Source organism: Balaenoptera acutorostrata, chromosome 8, assembly GCF_949987535.1.
Source record: "Balaenoptera acutorostrata chromosome 8, mBalAcu1.1, whole genome shotgun sequence".
NCBI classification, from domain to species: Eukaryota; Metazoa; Chordata; class Mammalia; order Artiodactyla; family Balaenopteridae; genus Balaenoptera; species Balaenoptera acutorostrata.
This window is the reverse complement of record NC_080071.1, coordinates 84,040,194-84,055,036: the sequence shown is the minus strand read 5'-3', so window position 1 is coordinate 84,055,036 and position 14,843 is coordinate 84,040,194. Positions and strand designations below refer to the sequence as shown.

At 36.5% G+C, this 14,843-nt stretch overlaps 1 protein-coding gene across 2 annotated transcripts in view; it reads left to right on the top strand.

The window, feature by feature from the left end:
* The window catches only part of SPHKAP (SPHK1 interactor, AKAP domain containing), a 152,098-nt gene that overhangs the window by 50,993 nt on the left and 86,262 nt on the right, over positions 1–14,843 (top strand). For both annotated transcript variants that reach the window (XM_007166705.3, XM_007166704.3), the window contains exon 3: positions 6,667–6,774. In XM_007166705.3, the coding sequence (XP_007166767.1) occupies positions 6,667–6,774 (108 nt within the window). The remainder of the gene's footprint in view (positions 1–6,666; positions 6,775–14,843) is intronic.

The window sequence follows — 14,843 nt, the reverse complement described above, 5'->3', positions numbered from 1 at the left end:
ACAGACATTTCAAGCCAAAGTAAGAGAGACTTGTTCTTCCATTAACTGCAAATACAGAAGTCAGGGAGCCAGGTTTCTTTTAAGGGCCGGCATTGGGGAGGGAAGGGTTTGGGTTTAGACACAAAGAGTCCAAGGTGACAGCAGGAGATCCAAGAAAAATAACTAACAGCTAGAACTGTGAAAAGCCAAGCTCTAGAGAAAGGTCAAAGATGAAGTCGTAGACCAGTGAGTCATACCCCCAGGTGGGAATTAGTGCCCTGAGAGTCAGTAAGATCTCCGAGGAAAAGGATTGTGAGGAGTGGGAAGAGCAACACGCTGAGGCCCTATGCAGAGGGGATACTCCCTTTTAGGGCATCAGAGAGGAAAGCCAGTTAGAAAGAGAGACATGTTCTCCCAACCTTCTCCAACATCCCCAGACAACTCAGATGCATCTTTCAACTTGCCATGAGGGTCAAGTGCACAGTCTCAACCTTCCACAGGTTGAACTGGCTACTCCATCCTGGGTGATCTCTGACACGGATCGTCCGGATCAAAGCACCTGCTTTGTCTATCACGGGCCTGTCAGTGCTTGTTCTCCCCTCTTAGAGTTTAATTTCCAAGGCACAGCAGTCATTTTTGTTCATCTTAATATTCCCAGTGTCAAACATCAAAAGAGTTCAATGAACCTCTGTTGACCGAATATTGAGTGAAGGAGGAGATGAGAGAAGCAAGAGGGGTAAAATAAGAATGGAGCACCACAAATACAAATAAAGAGAAACTGCCAGGTGCTATGCGGAGATCAAGAAAATGTTAAGATGGAAAATGTGTTGTCTAAATGTTACTGCATTCTCATAATAAAAGCCATCACCTATCAATCGCCTACTCTTGTAAGAGGGTAGTCCTTCATGAACCTTCTCTTATTTGAGCCTTGGAATAACTTTTTGAAGTGCCTTTAATCATCTTCCTGAAATAAATGCAAAAACTAAGTCCTGCAGAAGCTGAATGACTTGCCCAAGATCACTCGGTAAGTGATGAGATGGGAGAGAATATCAGCTCTGCCTCCAAATCTCTGTGACTAACCTTAAATTACTGTCTTCTCCGATCTAATTACTTTTTTTTTTTCTGCTCAGCAATGTTTAGAGCTGTGTCCAGGTTACCAGGAGTCCATTTTCCCCTCCCCATGCCATATCAATACTAAATTCCTACAACTTGGTTCTCTATATAAAAAAGGAAAGTCACTGTACAAGAGAGCAGAACAATCTTTCTTCATTGTTTAGGACACTCACGAAATTTTAAGAGAAAATGTGCCATTGCTATTTCAAACTAGTGAATGCACAGCATGTTTATTATTAGCTCTTCATCTGAAATAATTGAACCTGCAGCTAAAAATAGCAGATAAATGAATGAGCCATTGAGAGCCTGGTGAGTTTTTCTCTTTCCCTCCCCCGCATCAGAAAGTGACTGTCTCAGCAGGGAGATTATATTCATAAAGCTTCAAAATCATTAAATTCTCATACACATATTCTTCTTTCAAGCATTCCTCTTTTTCTAATGGCTTGGCTAAACCATTACACCAAAAGCTTTTCATGGGTTAAAATTGCTTAACATATGATTCTAAGTGGTTTATTGAAGCCTGCATTTTTATTTTCTTTGCTTATTTGGCTCTTAATGTATTTGGGAATTGGAACAGCAGAAGGAATGAAAGGAGGAAGAAGGCAGAGAATTACTGATGTTCCATGTAGAATGGCCCTTCAGATCACATGATTTAATTGTACACAAAGAACAAACTGAGGCTGGGAGCTGGTGGGTAGCCTGACCACACAGACAGCAGGGTCAGGACTGGCACTCAAAGCTCCTGACCACCCAGACCAGGCCCCTGAGGGAGAGATGGGTAAATACATAGACATATGTTTGGTAGAATCCAAGGATGAGAAATTATGTAATTTTACCAGCTTGCAATGGATCCATGCCTAATGGGGGCTTTGGGACCAGAGAGCCTGGCTCAAATGCTAGCTCTCCACTAACAAGAAAATTATTGACCCCTCTAAGTCTGGGCAAACAGAATAATAATTTTTATAATAGCAAATGTTTATTGAGCACTTGCTATATGCCAAGCACTGTTTTAAGCGCATTTCACATATTAGCCCTCAAATTCTACCTCATAACTCTAGAAGTTTAATTCAGATAACATCTATTAGGGCCTTAGCCCAGAGAGTTCTCAATTAAATGTATTATTTCTTGGTCAATAATGAATGAATATAAGTATTAAATAATAATCTCTAAATATCAATGAAATGTATTTTAATTATTGATAAGATCAAATAAACTATTTTTTAAATTATGATGAATAAAATTCACATTTTAAAATTATACCGTGGGCTTCCCTGGTGGCGCAGTGGTTGAGAATCTGCCTGCCAATGCAGGGGACACGGGTTCGAGCCCTGGTCTGGGAAGATCCCACATGCCGCGGAGCAGCTAGGCCCGTGAGCCACAACTACTGAGCCTGCGCGTCTGGAGCCTGTGCTCTGCAACAAGAGAGGCCGCGATAGTGAGAGGCCCGCGCACCGCGATGAAGAGTGGACCCCACTTGCCGCAACAAGAGAAAGCCCTCACACAGAAACGAAGACCCAATGCAGCCATAAATAAATAAATAAATAAAAATTTAAAAAAAAATTACACCGTGAATGAATATTCTCATGAAAGATGTTCTCCTCAAAACATTTGTTCTTAAGCAATTGAAAGATTTAGGTGGCACTTTAAATTTCACTTCCTCTCTCTGACATTTCTGTTTCCTCTAAAGCAAAGATGGACCTTTGAGAAGACACTCAGGATCCAAAGGATATGGACTAGCCAAGTGGGAAGTCTTTCTAGCATTTTCCACTGAGTAAGCAGGTCCATAAAGCTGTTGACTTTCCCCCCCCTCTTAGGATAGGGCAGAACAAGATCTTTATATATGTTTAGTTATTATTTATGTTTAAAATAGGTGCAAAAAATGCCCTTATAGTAGAAGACTCAACAAATTAATCTTTCTGTGCTATTTCCCTATGTTAGAGAAGTTCAACACAGGAGAAATCTGTTAGGTAGCTGACAATTCTCTCAGTCAGCCTCATCATGAGACAGTCTTTTTCATGGCCTTGGGAATCTTGCAGTGTGGAAGTGTCAGGCTGATGTCTTTCGACATTTCCATCTCTGACTCTCTGTGTTTCACCTGGAAAATATGCCAGTTCAGCCTACCACTTTTCTGGAAGACCTAAGTGAATTGTGCCTGAACTCTGCCCCCCTCTTAGGGCTGACTTAAGACAGGAATAATTCATAAGCTCCGATAAGTGGCAGTTGTTTTCTCCTGTTGACACACAGTTTGTTGCAACCATGATACATGTGCCTTGAATATGTTAGAATGCAGAAAAGGTCCAGGGCCTACTTTCTGTGGAGTGAGCTTTGAAATGGCTAAGAAGGGATTTTTAGTCAGAGGAGTTATTAAACTGCATTGCAAAGTATTCTTAACTAGTATGTTCATTTGATGCTTCCATTTAAAATCTCTAACATTATTATGACGCAGAGTAAACGTAGTTATGTTTACAAAAATTAGAGGCACATAACGCTTCAGAAACATACCCCAAATCACACCTATCTGTAGGGGTTATGCAAGGCAACATTGTTAAATGATTTCACTCACAGACTTGGTATCTTCAAAACCAAATTCAAAGTCCAGCTCTGAGCAGCTTGGGGCAGGAACTCAAATCTCTCTGAACCTCAGAGTCTTCATCTGCAAAATGGCAATTGCCATGAAGATCCTTCTCTTTAATTCCTACCTTATAGTATTGCACTAAGGATTAAATTTAAAAGTAATAAATAAATAAATAGATATATGAAAAATTTAGCACATTTCCCAGCACATTCTAAGCACACAAAAAATAGTAGCTGCAACCATTAATACTACAAAATGTTGAACTGAAGTTACACCTTAGGTCAGAATATTTGCTGAAGAAAATTTGTCTTCATACATCTGAAGTGCTTTCAATCCACTAATTTCAGGCAAAGGCATCCAATTTTCTATTTTCCTTTGAAGTTCATATCACATAGTAACAATGAGAACCATGTATTGAGAGGATGACTTGTCATCTTGCATGCTGCAGTGTTTGACACTTGTCATCTCACTGAATACCCCAATGATCCCCCCACCAGGTGGGTGTTACTCTCTCCATTCACAGGTGTAGAAACCTAGACTCAGGATTTTAGGCAACCACCCAAGGTCTTCCTGCTACTAATGACCAGGTTTGGATTTCAACGCAGTTAGATCACTAATGTCCATTCTCTTAAATTCTATTCTAAATATGCTGAAAGTAAAAGTGAATGGCAGTGAAGGAGGTGGACTGAGAAGATTTTTCTTCTTTAAATAAAGTTAGTCTAGACCAATGGTTCTCAATTTTATTTTTTTGGAATCAAAATTCCTTTGCACTCTAAAGATGCTGGGGGACCTCATGAAGCTTCTGATTGTAAGGTTTATACTTATTGATATTTTCCATATTATAAATTAAAGCTAAGAAAATTTCCACACGCAAGCGATATCATATGATATTTGTCTTTGTCTGACTTACTTGCAGAATCAAAAAAAAAATGATACAAATAAACTTATTTGCAAAACAGAAACAGACTCACAGACTCAGAGAACAAACTTATGGTTACCAAAGGGGAAAGGTATGGGGGAAGGATAAATTGGGAGTTTGGGGTTGACATATCAATACTCTGTAATAACATACATGGGAAAAGAATTTGAAAAAGAATAGATACATGTAAACTGAATCACTTTGCTGTACACCTGAAACTAACACAACATTGTTAATCAACTATACTTCAATATAAAATAAAAATTATAAAAAACAGCTTTTGCTATATACTAAATTGTATTTTCAGCATATTTTGATGCCACATAGAAAGAAATGAAAATACTGAAGCTTAAAGAAGCTAAATAAAGTTATAATTCATAGAAAAAAAGCTAAGAAAATTCTAAATATGTGTAATTTTAAAATAACAGTAACAATTTAAATAACCATAATTTATTCTTTGAAAATAATTTTAAAATAATAATAAACACATTACATGTTAACATACATATTTTTATGGAAAATATCTATGTTTTCCAAAACAAAGCGTTTTAGTGAGAAGAGTAATTTCATCTTACATTTTTAGCAAATCTTCTTAATATCTGACTTAAAAGAAGACAGCTAGACTCTCCTATTTGCTTCTGCAGTCAGCCTGTTACACCATCACACCTCGTGAGGACCCTGAAGAACTCCACTGAGTACTCATGAGATAATTCGGATGAAAAGGGCGAATAAAATCTTAGTATTATAATAAGCATAGTTTGACTGCTGGACTCTCTGAAAGATCTCAGTGACCCCTAGGGGGTCCCAGCTCAAACTTTAAGAACCACAGTTTAGATAAAATCTTGAAGAGACCTGAGAGGTTCCATTGCCAACTTGAATCTGCAGTGATAACTGAAGTGCATCATTCAATTACCTTCTCATCAAAGTGTCTCTTTGTACTGTTCTGGAAAAGAATGATGAACATTTGTCATCTCCAGGAATAATAAACATTGAGTGGGAAAAATATTTTAAAAGTAATAATATTACTTAGCTAAAACAAAAATGTTATAGAAAAATGTGTCAGACATATTTGGTTAACTCAACATGCAGAGACAAAATTAATGTACTTTTATCTTTATAGAACAAAAGAAGACAATCCTTCACTGTGCAAATGAAATGTAATTGAAGTGTCATTCTATTTTTGTGGCATTAACCAAACTGATTAAATGTGTTATATTACTTAAGTGAAGGTAGTTGTCAAATAGTAGCAGACATGTACCCTAATAAAGCAGAGGGTACCAGGAGAGCATTGGAAATCTTATATGAGAAAAATCCTATACAATATTTGAATAGAGTTAAGACACATCAGAAGTTGAGTCATTTGTTTGTTTATGAGATTGCATCTTCAAAATGTTTTGGCTCAGAAATGCAATTTTTTTCATTGCTTTAAAATCAAAGCCCAGAAACAGGGCATTTGTAAATCACAGTCGGTGTTGTTCATTTATGTATTGAAATTGATTTTGCTTTACCATACTGCTTCTACAAGGGAAAGGGTTGTTGTAAGACACTTACTTATTCCTAATAATTTTAAAATTTAATATAGTATCCTAAGTGTTCCAGAAGAACTGTGCCCTATTTCACAGATATACTAGCAAAGCTGAAGAACTAAAGAATCATAATTTGGGTAACAGTATTGCACCAAATGGAGAAACTACATTTTTTAATCGAAAATTTTCATATTGTAGAATGTAAAAGAGTTCCAACACTTAAATGAAGTTTGATTCCCCATTGCCAATTGAACCATACCCAGAAAAAATCACTTGATTGCAAATTATGCAGAAGTCACAGGTACACTGAAGTTTCCAGATGTTGAATTAGACGAGAGAAGAAACAACAGTATTCACTTCAATGTATCCCTCTAAAGTGGGTTCCTGGTTGAATATTTTACACATTCTAGAGGTGCTGTTATCCTGGAAGTTTTTTTCTAATATCCAGATGCTCTGAGGCAAACAAAACAATTACAGATTCTTCAGAAAAGAGTTCCTTGTTTAAATAGAAAATCTTGCCAATAACACTGAGAAGTTTGTCTTGGTTCCCTCAGGTTCTCCGCAGCAACAGCTTGCTGGAATCTACAGACTACTGGCTGCAGAATCAGAGGACGCCCTGCCAAATTGGTTTTGTGGAAGACAAGTCTGAAAACTGCGCTTCTGTAAGTAAACACAACTCTGGGGATGCAGGCTGAGAAAGTGGGGAGTCGGGCATATGTAGTCATACCAAGGACATAATCATTAAGTACAAGATTTGGAAAGCATCCTTTGGAAAATACATAACTGGTTTATACAGTGTTAACAAAATAACAGGCAGAAGCTCATGATTCTTCTGCTTTGCTCATTTCAACAGGTAAATTAATCTTATCATTTATCTGAAAAGGAAAAACGATGTTTTCATTTTCAAAATTGACTGTGTAAAAGATTCAGAAATAGCATCGTATGATGAGAAATAAAAGCCTATTCAAGAGTGCTCTTGGATTCTTTTCAATATATTTTATAACTTCTACTAGTAGGTATTTTCCAACATGAAAACTGTGTAAAAATGTTCTACCATTCTTATAAGTTATAGTCATTATTTGAAAACATTTTCAACATAAGAAATATACAGGCATGCTTTTTAATATGATATACTGGATCTGAGCTTTACGTATAAAACCCTCCTTTTCAAGGGAAGAGACGTCCTTATAGATAAATATTTCTTGTGGCTTAGAATGTAAGGGCGTATTGTTGATACGAGAAATCAACAACGTGATTTCTGCTTCCTATATGAAGTAGTCTGCTTCCTATATGTTCTACAAAACTATATGTTTCATTTTAACTGCAATCACCTAGCTCTTATGGGGTCATGATTACAGAGACTGGGGGAGAATATTTCCAAAGAGGAGAGAAATGTAATTCTCATGACTAAGTTGAGAGCATCAGCTCTGAGCTATTCCTGGAGGTAAGTTGCAGGCCAGCATTTCTGTTAAAAGAAAAAAAAAAAAGGAAGCTGAAAATGGGATGGAGGAGCTTTTTATATATAATGAGCAGAACCAGAACGGGCAGACAGGATGTAAAACATTTCACACTGCAGAGTCTCATAGCACAAGGAAAGCAGAGTCCATTCAACAGACTTAATTCAATCTCTTTGTTTAGGCAAAATGATTTTGATCCTGCTATTTTGGGGACTTTTTAATCCCTTGTCCAGAAAACCAGTTGATGGCTAAAAATCTTTGGCAAAAAACGAAAAAGGATTTAGGTGGCAAGTAATTTAACAGCGATATCTTCTTTGCAAATTCAATTCTGAGATGAGGTGGAAAATTCAGGCATTTGCTGATATGGATCTCTAATTACACAGCTTTGAATTGTAAAAGGAAGAGAAATGGAGAGTAAAAGCTATCAGCATCTACACTTTAGTCAAAGTTGTCATCCAAGCAGCTCCTGTATTAAGGAGTCTGCCATTTGGAGAAGGCACCAAAGTTGGGGCACTAAAAATTGTGTAATAAAGGGCAAAGAGGCCTTTTCTAAACTTTATATTTTTGGAATCTATATTGCAGATCTACAATTAGAAATGGTAAATTTATAGCCAAATTTAAGATTACCATTGGATCTTCCTAAGTATAAGAAAACTCTACTCACAACCCCACCAATCCCAATGAACTCAAATTTGGACTTAAAACTGTATGACTTTCTTTCTTAATTCTTTGTCCCTTTATAGTTTCAGATGACATCAGTGAGCTTGAGCTAGCTGATTCATACTGCCTTTATGGTTCTTTCTATACTTCCCCAAAGGGGAAAAATCTAAACACAAGTAAAAGGCATACTGGAAGGTTAGTTTTCCTGCAAGAGTTTGTAATAAATGAAACTGACACAAATGTTAAAAATTGTCCATGACTCTCAACTTTAAAAAAATTTCAGAATCCCTATGAAAAATGAACCCTAATCTCTCAAAAAGTAACTTGTAGTTACTTAGTTTATGAGTCCGTTTGTCTCTTTCTTACTTGGCACAGATTTCTGGGGTGAGGAGAAGAAACAGAATCCAGAGCTGGACATTACTGAGGGGAAGCTATTATCTAGAGGAAAATAGAGTTGATCTACAGCAATGCTTGACAGGACAAGGATCTCTTGATCAAAACAGCCATACACAAGGAAGGAGTCACTAAGATGGTCAGGGAAAAAGTACTTAATTCCTTTTCAAAACAAATTACCCACAAAAGGATAACAATGAAGTTGTAATTTAAATTAATAGAACTGTATTTTAAAATAATATCTTCATTAAAGTTTAATTTAAAAAATTAGTCTAATGAAATAATCCCAAATCTAAATCTATTAACAAATAATCACAACAGATTCTGAGGAACCTGTAGCAAAGCTGTCCCATATTTTATTGCTTTATACTCTATTCATAACTCTGGGGTACTCCACCCTATGTTCATTGTTGCTTCTTTAACTCATTTCTTCCTGATCAAACTTTGTAGCCAACTTTTTTATATCCAATTTTGATTGGCTTGGTATCCATCATACTGAACTCCAAGTATCTGGATTTGCAGTTTCTTAGAACTAAGTGCCTCCGAGGACCAATGTTTTCTGAATTCAAGATGTTCATTTAGAATTTTTATTGAGGGACAATCTCAGGCATAGAAACCCTTCAGGGTGTTACGGGCATGGGTCAGTACAGCTGTTTGTTCTCAAGCATCAAACAAGCTTCAAAAATAAGTTTTGGTCATTATCTCAATAAAGAACTGCTTTCATTTCACAGGTAAAATGAGGTGTCTTAGTGAAGAGCAGTTTGAAGCTGTCAAAAATGGGCACTCTGTAATGACCTATATGGGAAAAGAATCTAAAAAAGAGTGGATATATGTATATGTAGAACTGATTCACTTTGCTGTACAGCAGAAACTAACACAACATTTTTAATCAACTATACTCCTATAAAAATTTTTTTAAAATAACAAAATTTTTAAAAAAGGAATACTATAGGCCAGCCAAACATGAAGTCTGACTCAGAAGGCCTCTGAAATTTACCATTAAATTTTTTTCAAAAGATATCAAGTATGAAAACTGTGGTTTTGTTTTTGTAAACAGAGTTCTCCAATCAAACTATACAATTTTATTTTATTTCTGATTTGCCATTCTGAGAAAAAAATCATATACCAACCTTCACCGTGTTCTTTTTTTAACCTAATTATTTAAAAGGGAAATGTGGAGGAGGATAATGAAGTTGGAAGCCAATGTTCAAACCCAACAACAGAAGCATTATCTTAGTAGAGGTCCTTAACATATGAGTGGTAGGATTTGGACTTTTCAGAACCCCTGACTTTTTTAAATTAAAAACTAATTTAATTACTTTTTAAGGCCCTATTGCTCTTTACCAGAATTTAATTTTTTATATTTCAAGAACCATCTTTTGGTTTAATGCTTCATTAAAATTACCTTGACAATTCACATTCTTTCTTTTTTTTTTTTTAATTTGAACAGACTTATATTTACAAAAGAAATTGAACATATAGTTTTCTTTTTTTTTTTTTAATTGGGGTATAGTTGCTATTCATAGTTACAGTCAGACTTTTTCCTTACTGATCATTTTAAGACTTTAGGCTATTATCACCCCACAAGTAAATTATAGCCTCTAGAATGCATTTTAATTGATGAATCATGGCATTTGAAAATGTGTTACATTCGCCATAAATTTGTAAATAAATGAATCAGATTCTCAAGCAGCCTTCAACATTCCATACATGATATTGTAAAACTATGAAGATGTTTGACAGCTGTTCAGCGAGTCTCTGGTGTGAATGCAACCCAGTGGCAACAATGACAAAATATTATCTTGAATGACTGCTTTTTATTTTATATTATTTCTCCAAATATGTCTGGACCTAGTCTATTCTGAAACTTAATAGAAAAGTTAAAGAAGAGACAAACACCCCACTTGATAAGTTGGTCTATGGAAAAATCTAGACTTACATGATTAAGGAAATATATAATTATAGAACTGTGAAAAGACATTTACATTATCTAGTCTAGACATTTACCAAGTTTTCAAACAACTTTTAATTTATTTTCCTAAAAAAATCAACTTTTGAACTTATTTTTTAATTGTTTAGACTTACAGAAAAATTGCATGAAGAGGGCAAAGAATTCCCAGATTCCCTAAATGCTAAAATTTTACTGCATTAGCTTTACCCTCTCCTTTGTGCATGCATTTATTGATACATCTGTGTGTAAACATACATATATGATTCTTTTTCTAAAACTTCTAAGAATGACATGATGCCCTTTTATCCCTACATACTTCAGTGTGAAATGTAAATATTTTAAACTCAGGTTGAGCCCAGAGTTGTAGAAACCCTTGTTTAGGCTACTAATTCAGTTCATTTACTTTGTTTACTGCCCCAAGGAATTACAATGTATATCTAAGCAATATTCTTTAAATATTTATTCAACGATTTTCAAGGAGAAACTAAATGCTGCCTGCATAAAAGTGAAAAATCAAACAATGGTGGCAGAGTCAGCCAGACTGAACAAAACAGAAGCTCTAGATAAAACAGACAAAGCAAGTCTGCACTGGGGCAGTAGAGCTGGTCCATGTGACCTCACCTCACCCTGGGCAGTAGCTCCGGACACATTTTAAAAATCCAAGAGTCTTAGAGAAAACTTTTGAGTCTCAGTCAAATGAGAGTTCCACTGAACCTTCCCAAGCTTCTAGAAGCCAATAAATTAGAAAGGACACTCTATTGGGAAGCATGACACAGAGGGATGGTAGAGAAAAGAGTCTGCCACCAAAGAAACTAGGTGGCTCTATATCCACGAAAGTCATATGTAAGAAACCAAAACCTAGAAAAGTGATCAATAAAACTGAGAAAGAGCTTTTGATAAATAATTTGAGGGCTGAGCCTAAAGTGTATGGCCAAATAATACATTAGTAATTTGGAGGTAGGTCTTAGACCTAGTCCATAACATTTATCAATGTCTTAGATCCTGAAACTATTAAAGAGAAACATTTTATGTTTATTTTGATTGAAAATTGAGTCCAAATTCTATCTTATAAGTTGTAGGTAAAATGTTACATAATAAAAATTAAGATCATTGACTTTGTTTACTGCCACAAGGAATTACAATATATATCTAAGCATTAAATAAGTGGATTAAGACTTCCAATAATTCATAATAGAAATAAAAGCTCACAATGTAATTATTAATTTAAAATATGCTTCAAAACTGTACATACTGTATATTAAACAGGACATATTCTTAGAGGAAAACATAGGCAGAACACTCTATGACATAAATCACAGCAAGATCCTTTTTGACCCACCTCCTAGAAAAATGGAAATAAAAACAAAAATAAACAAATGGGACCTAATGAAATTTGAAAGCTTTTGCACAGCAAAGGAAACCATAAACAAGACAAAGACAACCCTCAGAATGGGAGAAAATATTTGCAAATGAAGCAACTGACAAAGGATTAATCTCCAAAATATACAAGCAGCTCATGCAGCTCAATATCAAAAAAAAACAAAAACCCAATCCAAAAATGGGCAGTAGACCTAAATAGACATTTCTCCAAAGAAGATATACAGATTGCCAAGAGGCATATGAAAGGATGCTCAACATCACTAATCATTAGAGAAATGCAAATCAAAACTACAATGAGGTATCACCTCACACCAGTCAGAATGGCCATCATCAAAAAATCTAGAAACCATAAATGCTGGAGAGGGTGTGGAGAAAAGGGAACCCTCTTGCACTGTTGGTGGGAATGTAAATTGATACAGCCACCATGGAGAACAGTATGGAGGTTCCTTAAAAAACTAAAAATAGAACTACCATACGACTCAGCAATCCCACTACTGGGCATATACCCTGAGAAAACCATAATTCAAAAAGAGTCATGTACCAAAATGTTCATTGCAGCACTATTTACAATAGCCAGGACATGGAAGCAACCTAAGTGTCCATCAACAGATGAATGGATAAAGAAGATGTGGCACATATATATAATGGAATATTACTCAGCCATAAAAAGAAATGAAATGGAGGTATTTGTAGTGAGGTGGATGGACCTAGAGTCTGTCATACAGAGTGAAGTAAGTCAGAAAGAGAAAAACAAATACCATATGCTAACACATATATATGGAATCTAAAAAAAACAAAAAGCGGTTCTAATGAACCTAGGGGCAGGACAGGAATAAAGACACAGACGTAGAGAATGAACTTGAAGACATGGGGAGGGGGAAGGGTAAGCTGGGACGAAGTGAGAGAGTGTCATGGACATATATACACTACCAAATGTAAAATAGATAGCTAGTGGGAAGCAGCCACATAGCACAGGGAGATCAGCTCCTTGTTCTGTGACCACCTAGAGGGGTGGGATAAGGAGGGTGGGAGGGAGACGCAAGAGGCAGGGGATATGGGGATATATGTATATGTATAGCTGATTCACTTTGTTATACAACAGAAACTAACACAACTTTGGAAAACAATTATACTCCAATAAAGATGTTAAAAAAAAAAAAGGACATGTTAATGGATTGAATGAAGGAAAGATAAGTCAAGGATAACTCCTACGATTTTGGCATAAGCTCCTAGGTGGATGGAAGTTTCATTTACTGTGATGGGGAAGACTGAGGGAGGGGGGAACTGGTTGGAGGTAGGAGGAGGGGGATGGTGCTGGGTGTCTGTTAGTCATCCAAGTGGAAATCCAGCTTGGTAGTTGGATTACAAGTGGGAATTTTTGGCAAGATCAGGGAGAGGGAGAAGAGATTTGAGGGTCTTCAGGGTGACCCTCAGAAAGTAGAGAAGATCAGTCACACCAGGAAGAATGTGTGGATGAAGAAAGGAGCTTATAACTGAGAGCTGGGGTGTTCTGATAAGTGCACATACAGGGATCTCTATCTTTCAGGGTCCCCCCAAAAGCAAGAGATTATTTGTGAAGCGTGTAAGCCGAGTATCAAGTACATAATAAAGTATTTTAGTGGTATTTTTGCCACTAAAAATACAGACAGATGAATAGACCTGAGTGTAATTTTAAACCTGGGTGTTCAGACCATTTCTTAAATTTTTAAAAATTCGTTTTGACAGAAGAATGCATTATTATAATAGCTCAGATTTGGTTTGAGTTTCAATTTCCATACAATTTCTGCAATTACAGCAAATTTCCTTTGAGTTGAAAGCCAATCAGTCAAGAAAAACCAACAGCAATAAACAGTGTTTCTCATTAAAATACCTTTAAGCTTCAAGGATATTGACTACATAATTTAGATATCTTTTTAGCAGAATTATTTGTTTGGCTTAACTTGTCTTTCTTAATCAATTTTTCCAAAGTCCCAGGAAAACTAGTTAGAAGTAATAGCGTTAATTTTTTTTTCACAACTTAGAGACTGAAGTTTAAAAACAAACAAATAAATAAATAAGAGGAAGAAATACAAAAGTGGGCCTGGCTAATGACCACCATAGGATGTCTGTTTTCAGTTCCAAGCCTCTGGAGTACTATTTCTCTCTTTTATAACAATGAGACAAGCTCACCCTAAGCCTTTATTAGGAAATGAGAATGTGCTACAAGCAGAATTCCTGCCCTTGCATCCTTGGCTATTACACTCTTTTTAAGGCCAGAGACAGCCCTCCCTGTATATTCCAGACAGTACCTGGCATGTCAGCTGGTCCATAGCACCTGTGATGTTGGTGGAATTTAATTGGATTCTCTGGAGTCATTCAATGTACTTGCCAGAAGCATCTGAATTGGCTGAAACGAGTGAAGGAAACTTTGCTCATTGCTAAGTTATGCCTCAGGCTTGCTTTAATAGTATACAATCAGTTAAGCAGACAGTCTAAGTCAGCAGTGAGTAGGGTAGTTTTGCTAAGTACCCAGGGATGAATTCTTCTAGGGAGTGTCTCTCAACCTTCAGCACCATCGCCGTATTAAGCTGGATAATTCCTCGTTGCAGGGGCTTTCCTGTTCATCACAGGCTATTTAACAACATCCCTGGCCTCTACCCACTAGATGCCAGTAGCACCTACTCTCCAGTTGTAACAACCAAAAACGTCTCCAGGTATCACCAACTTCCCCTGGCTGGGGAAGGTGGGCAATGGGCAGTATCACACCCAGTTGCAGCTGCGGCTCTCAAGTTTCTGAAATTTTAATCTCTAGTCTCCCCTAAGGTACCTCCTATTCATGTGTTTCAAACTGAGCTGCCACCTCACTCTTGCACAGACATGGAAAGGAAAGAGCCTCTGCTTCCCCCAAAAG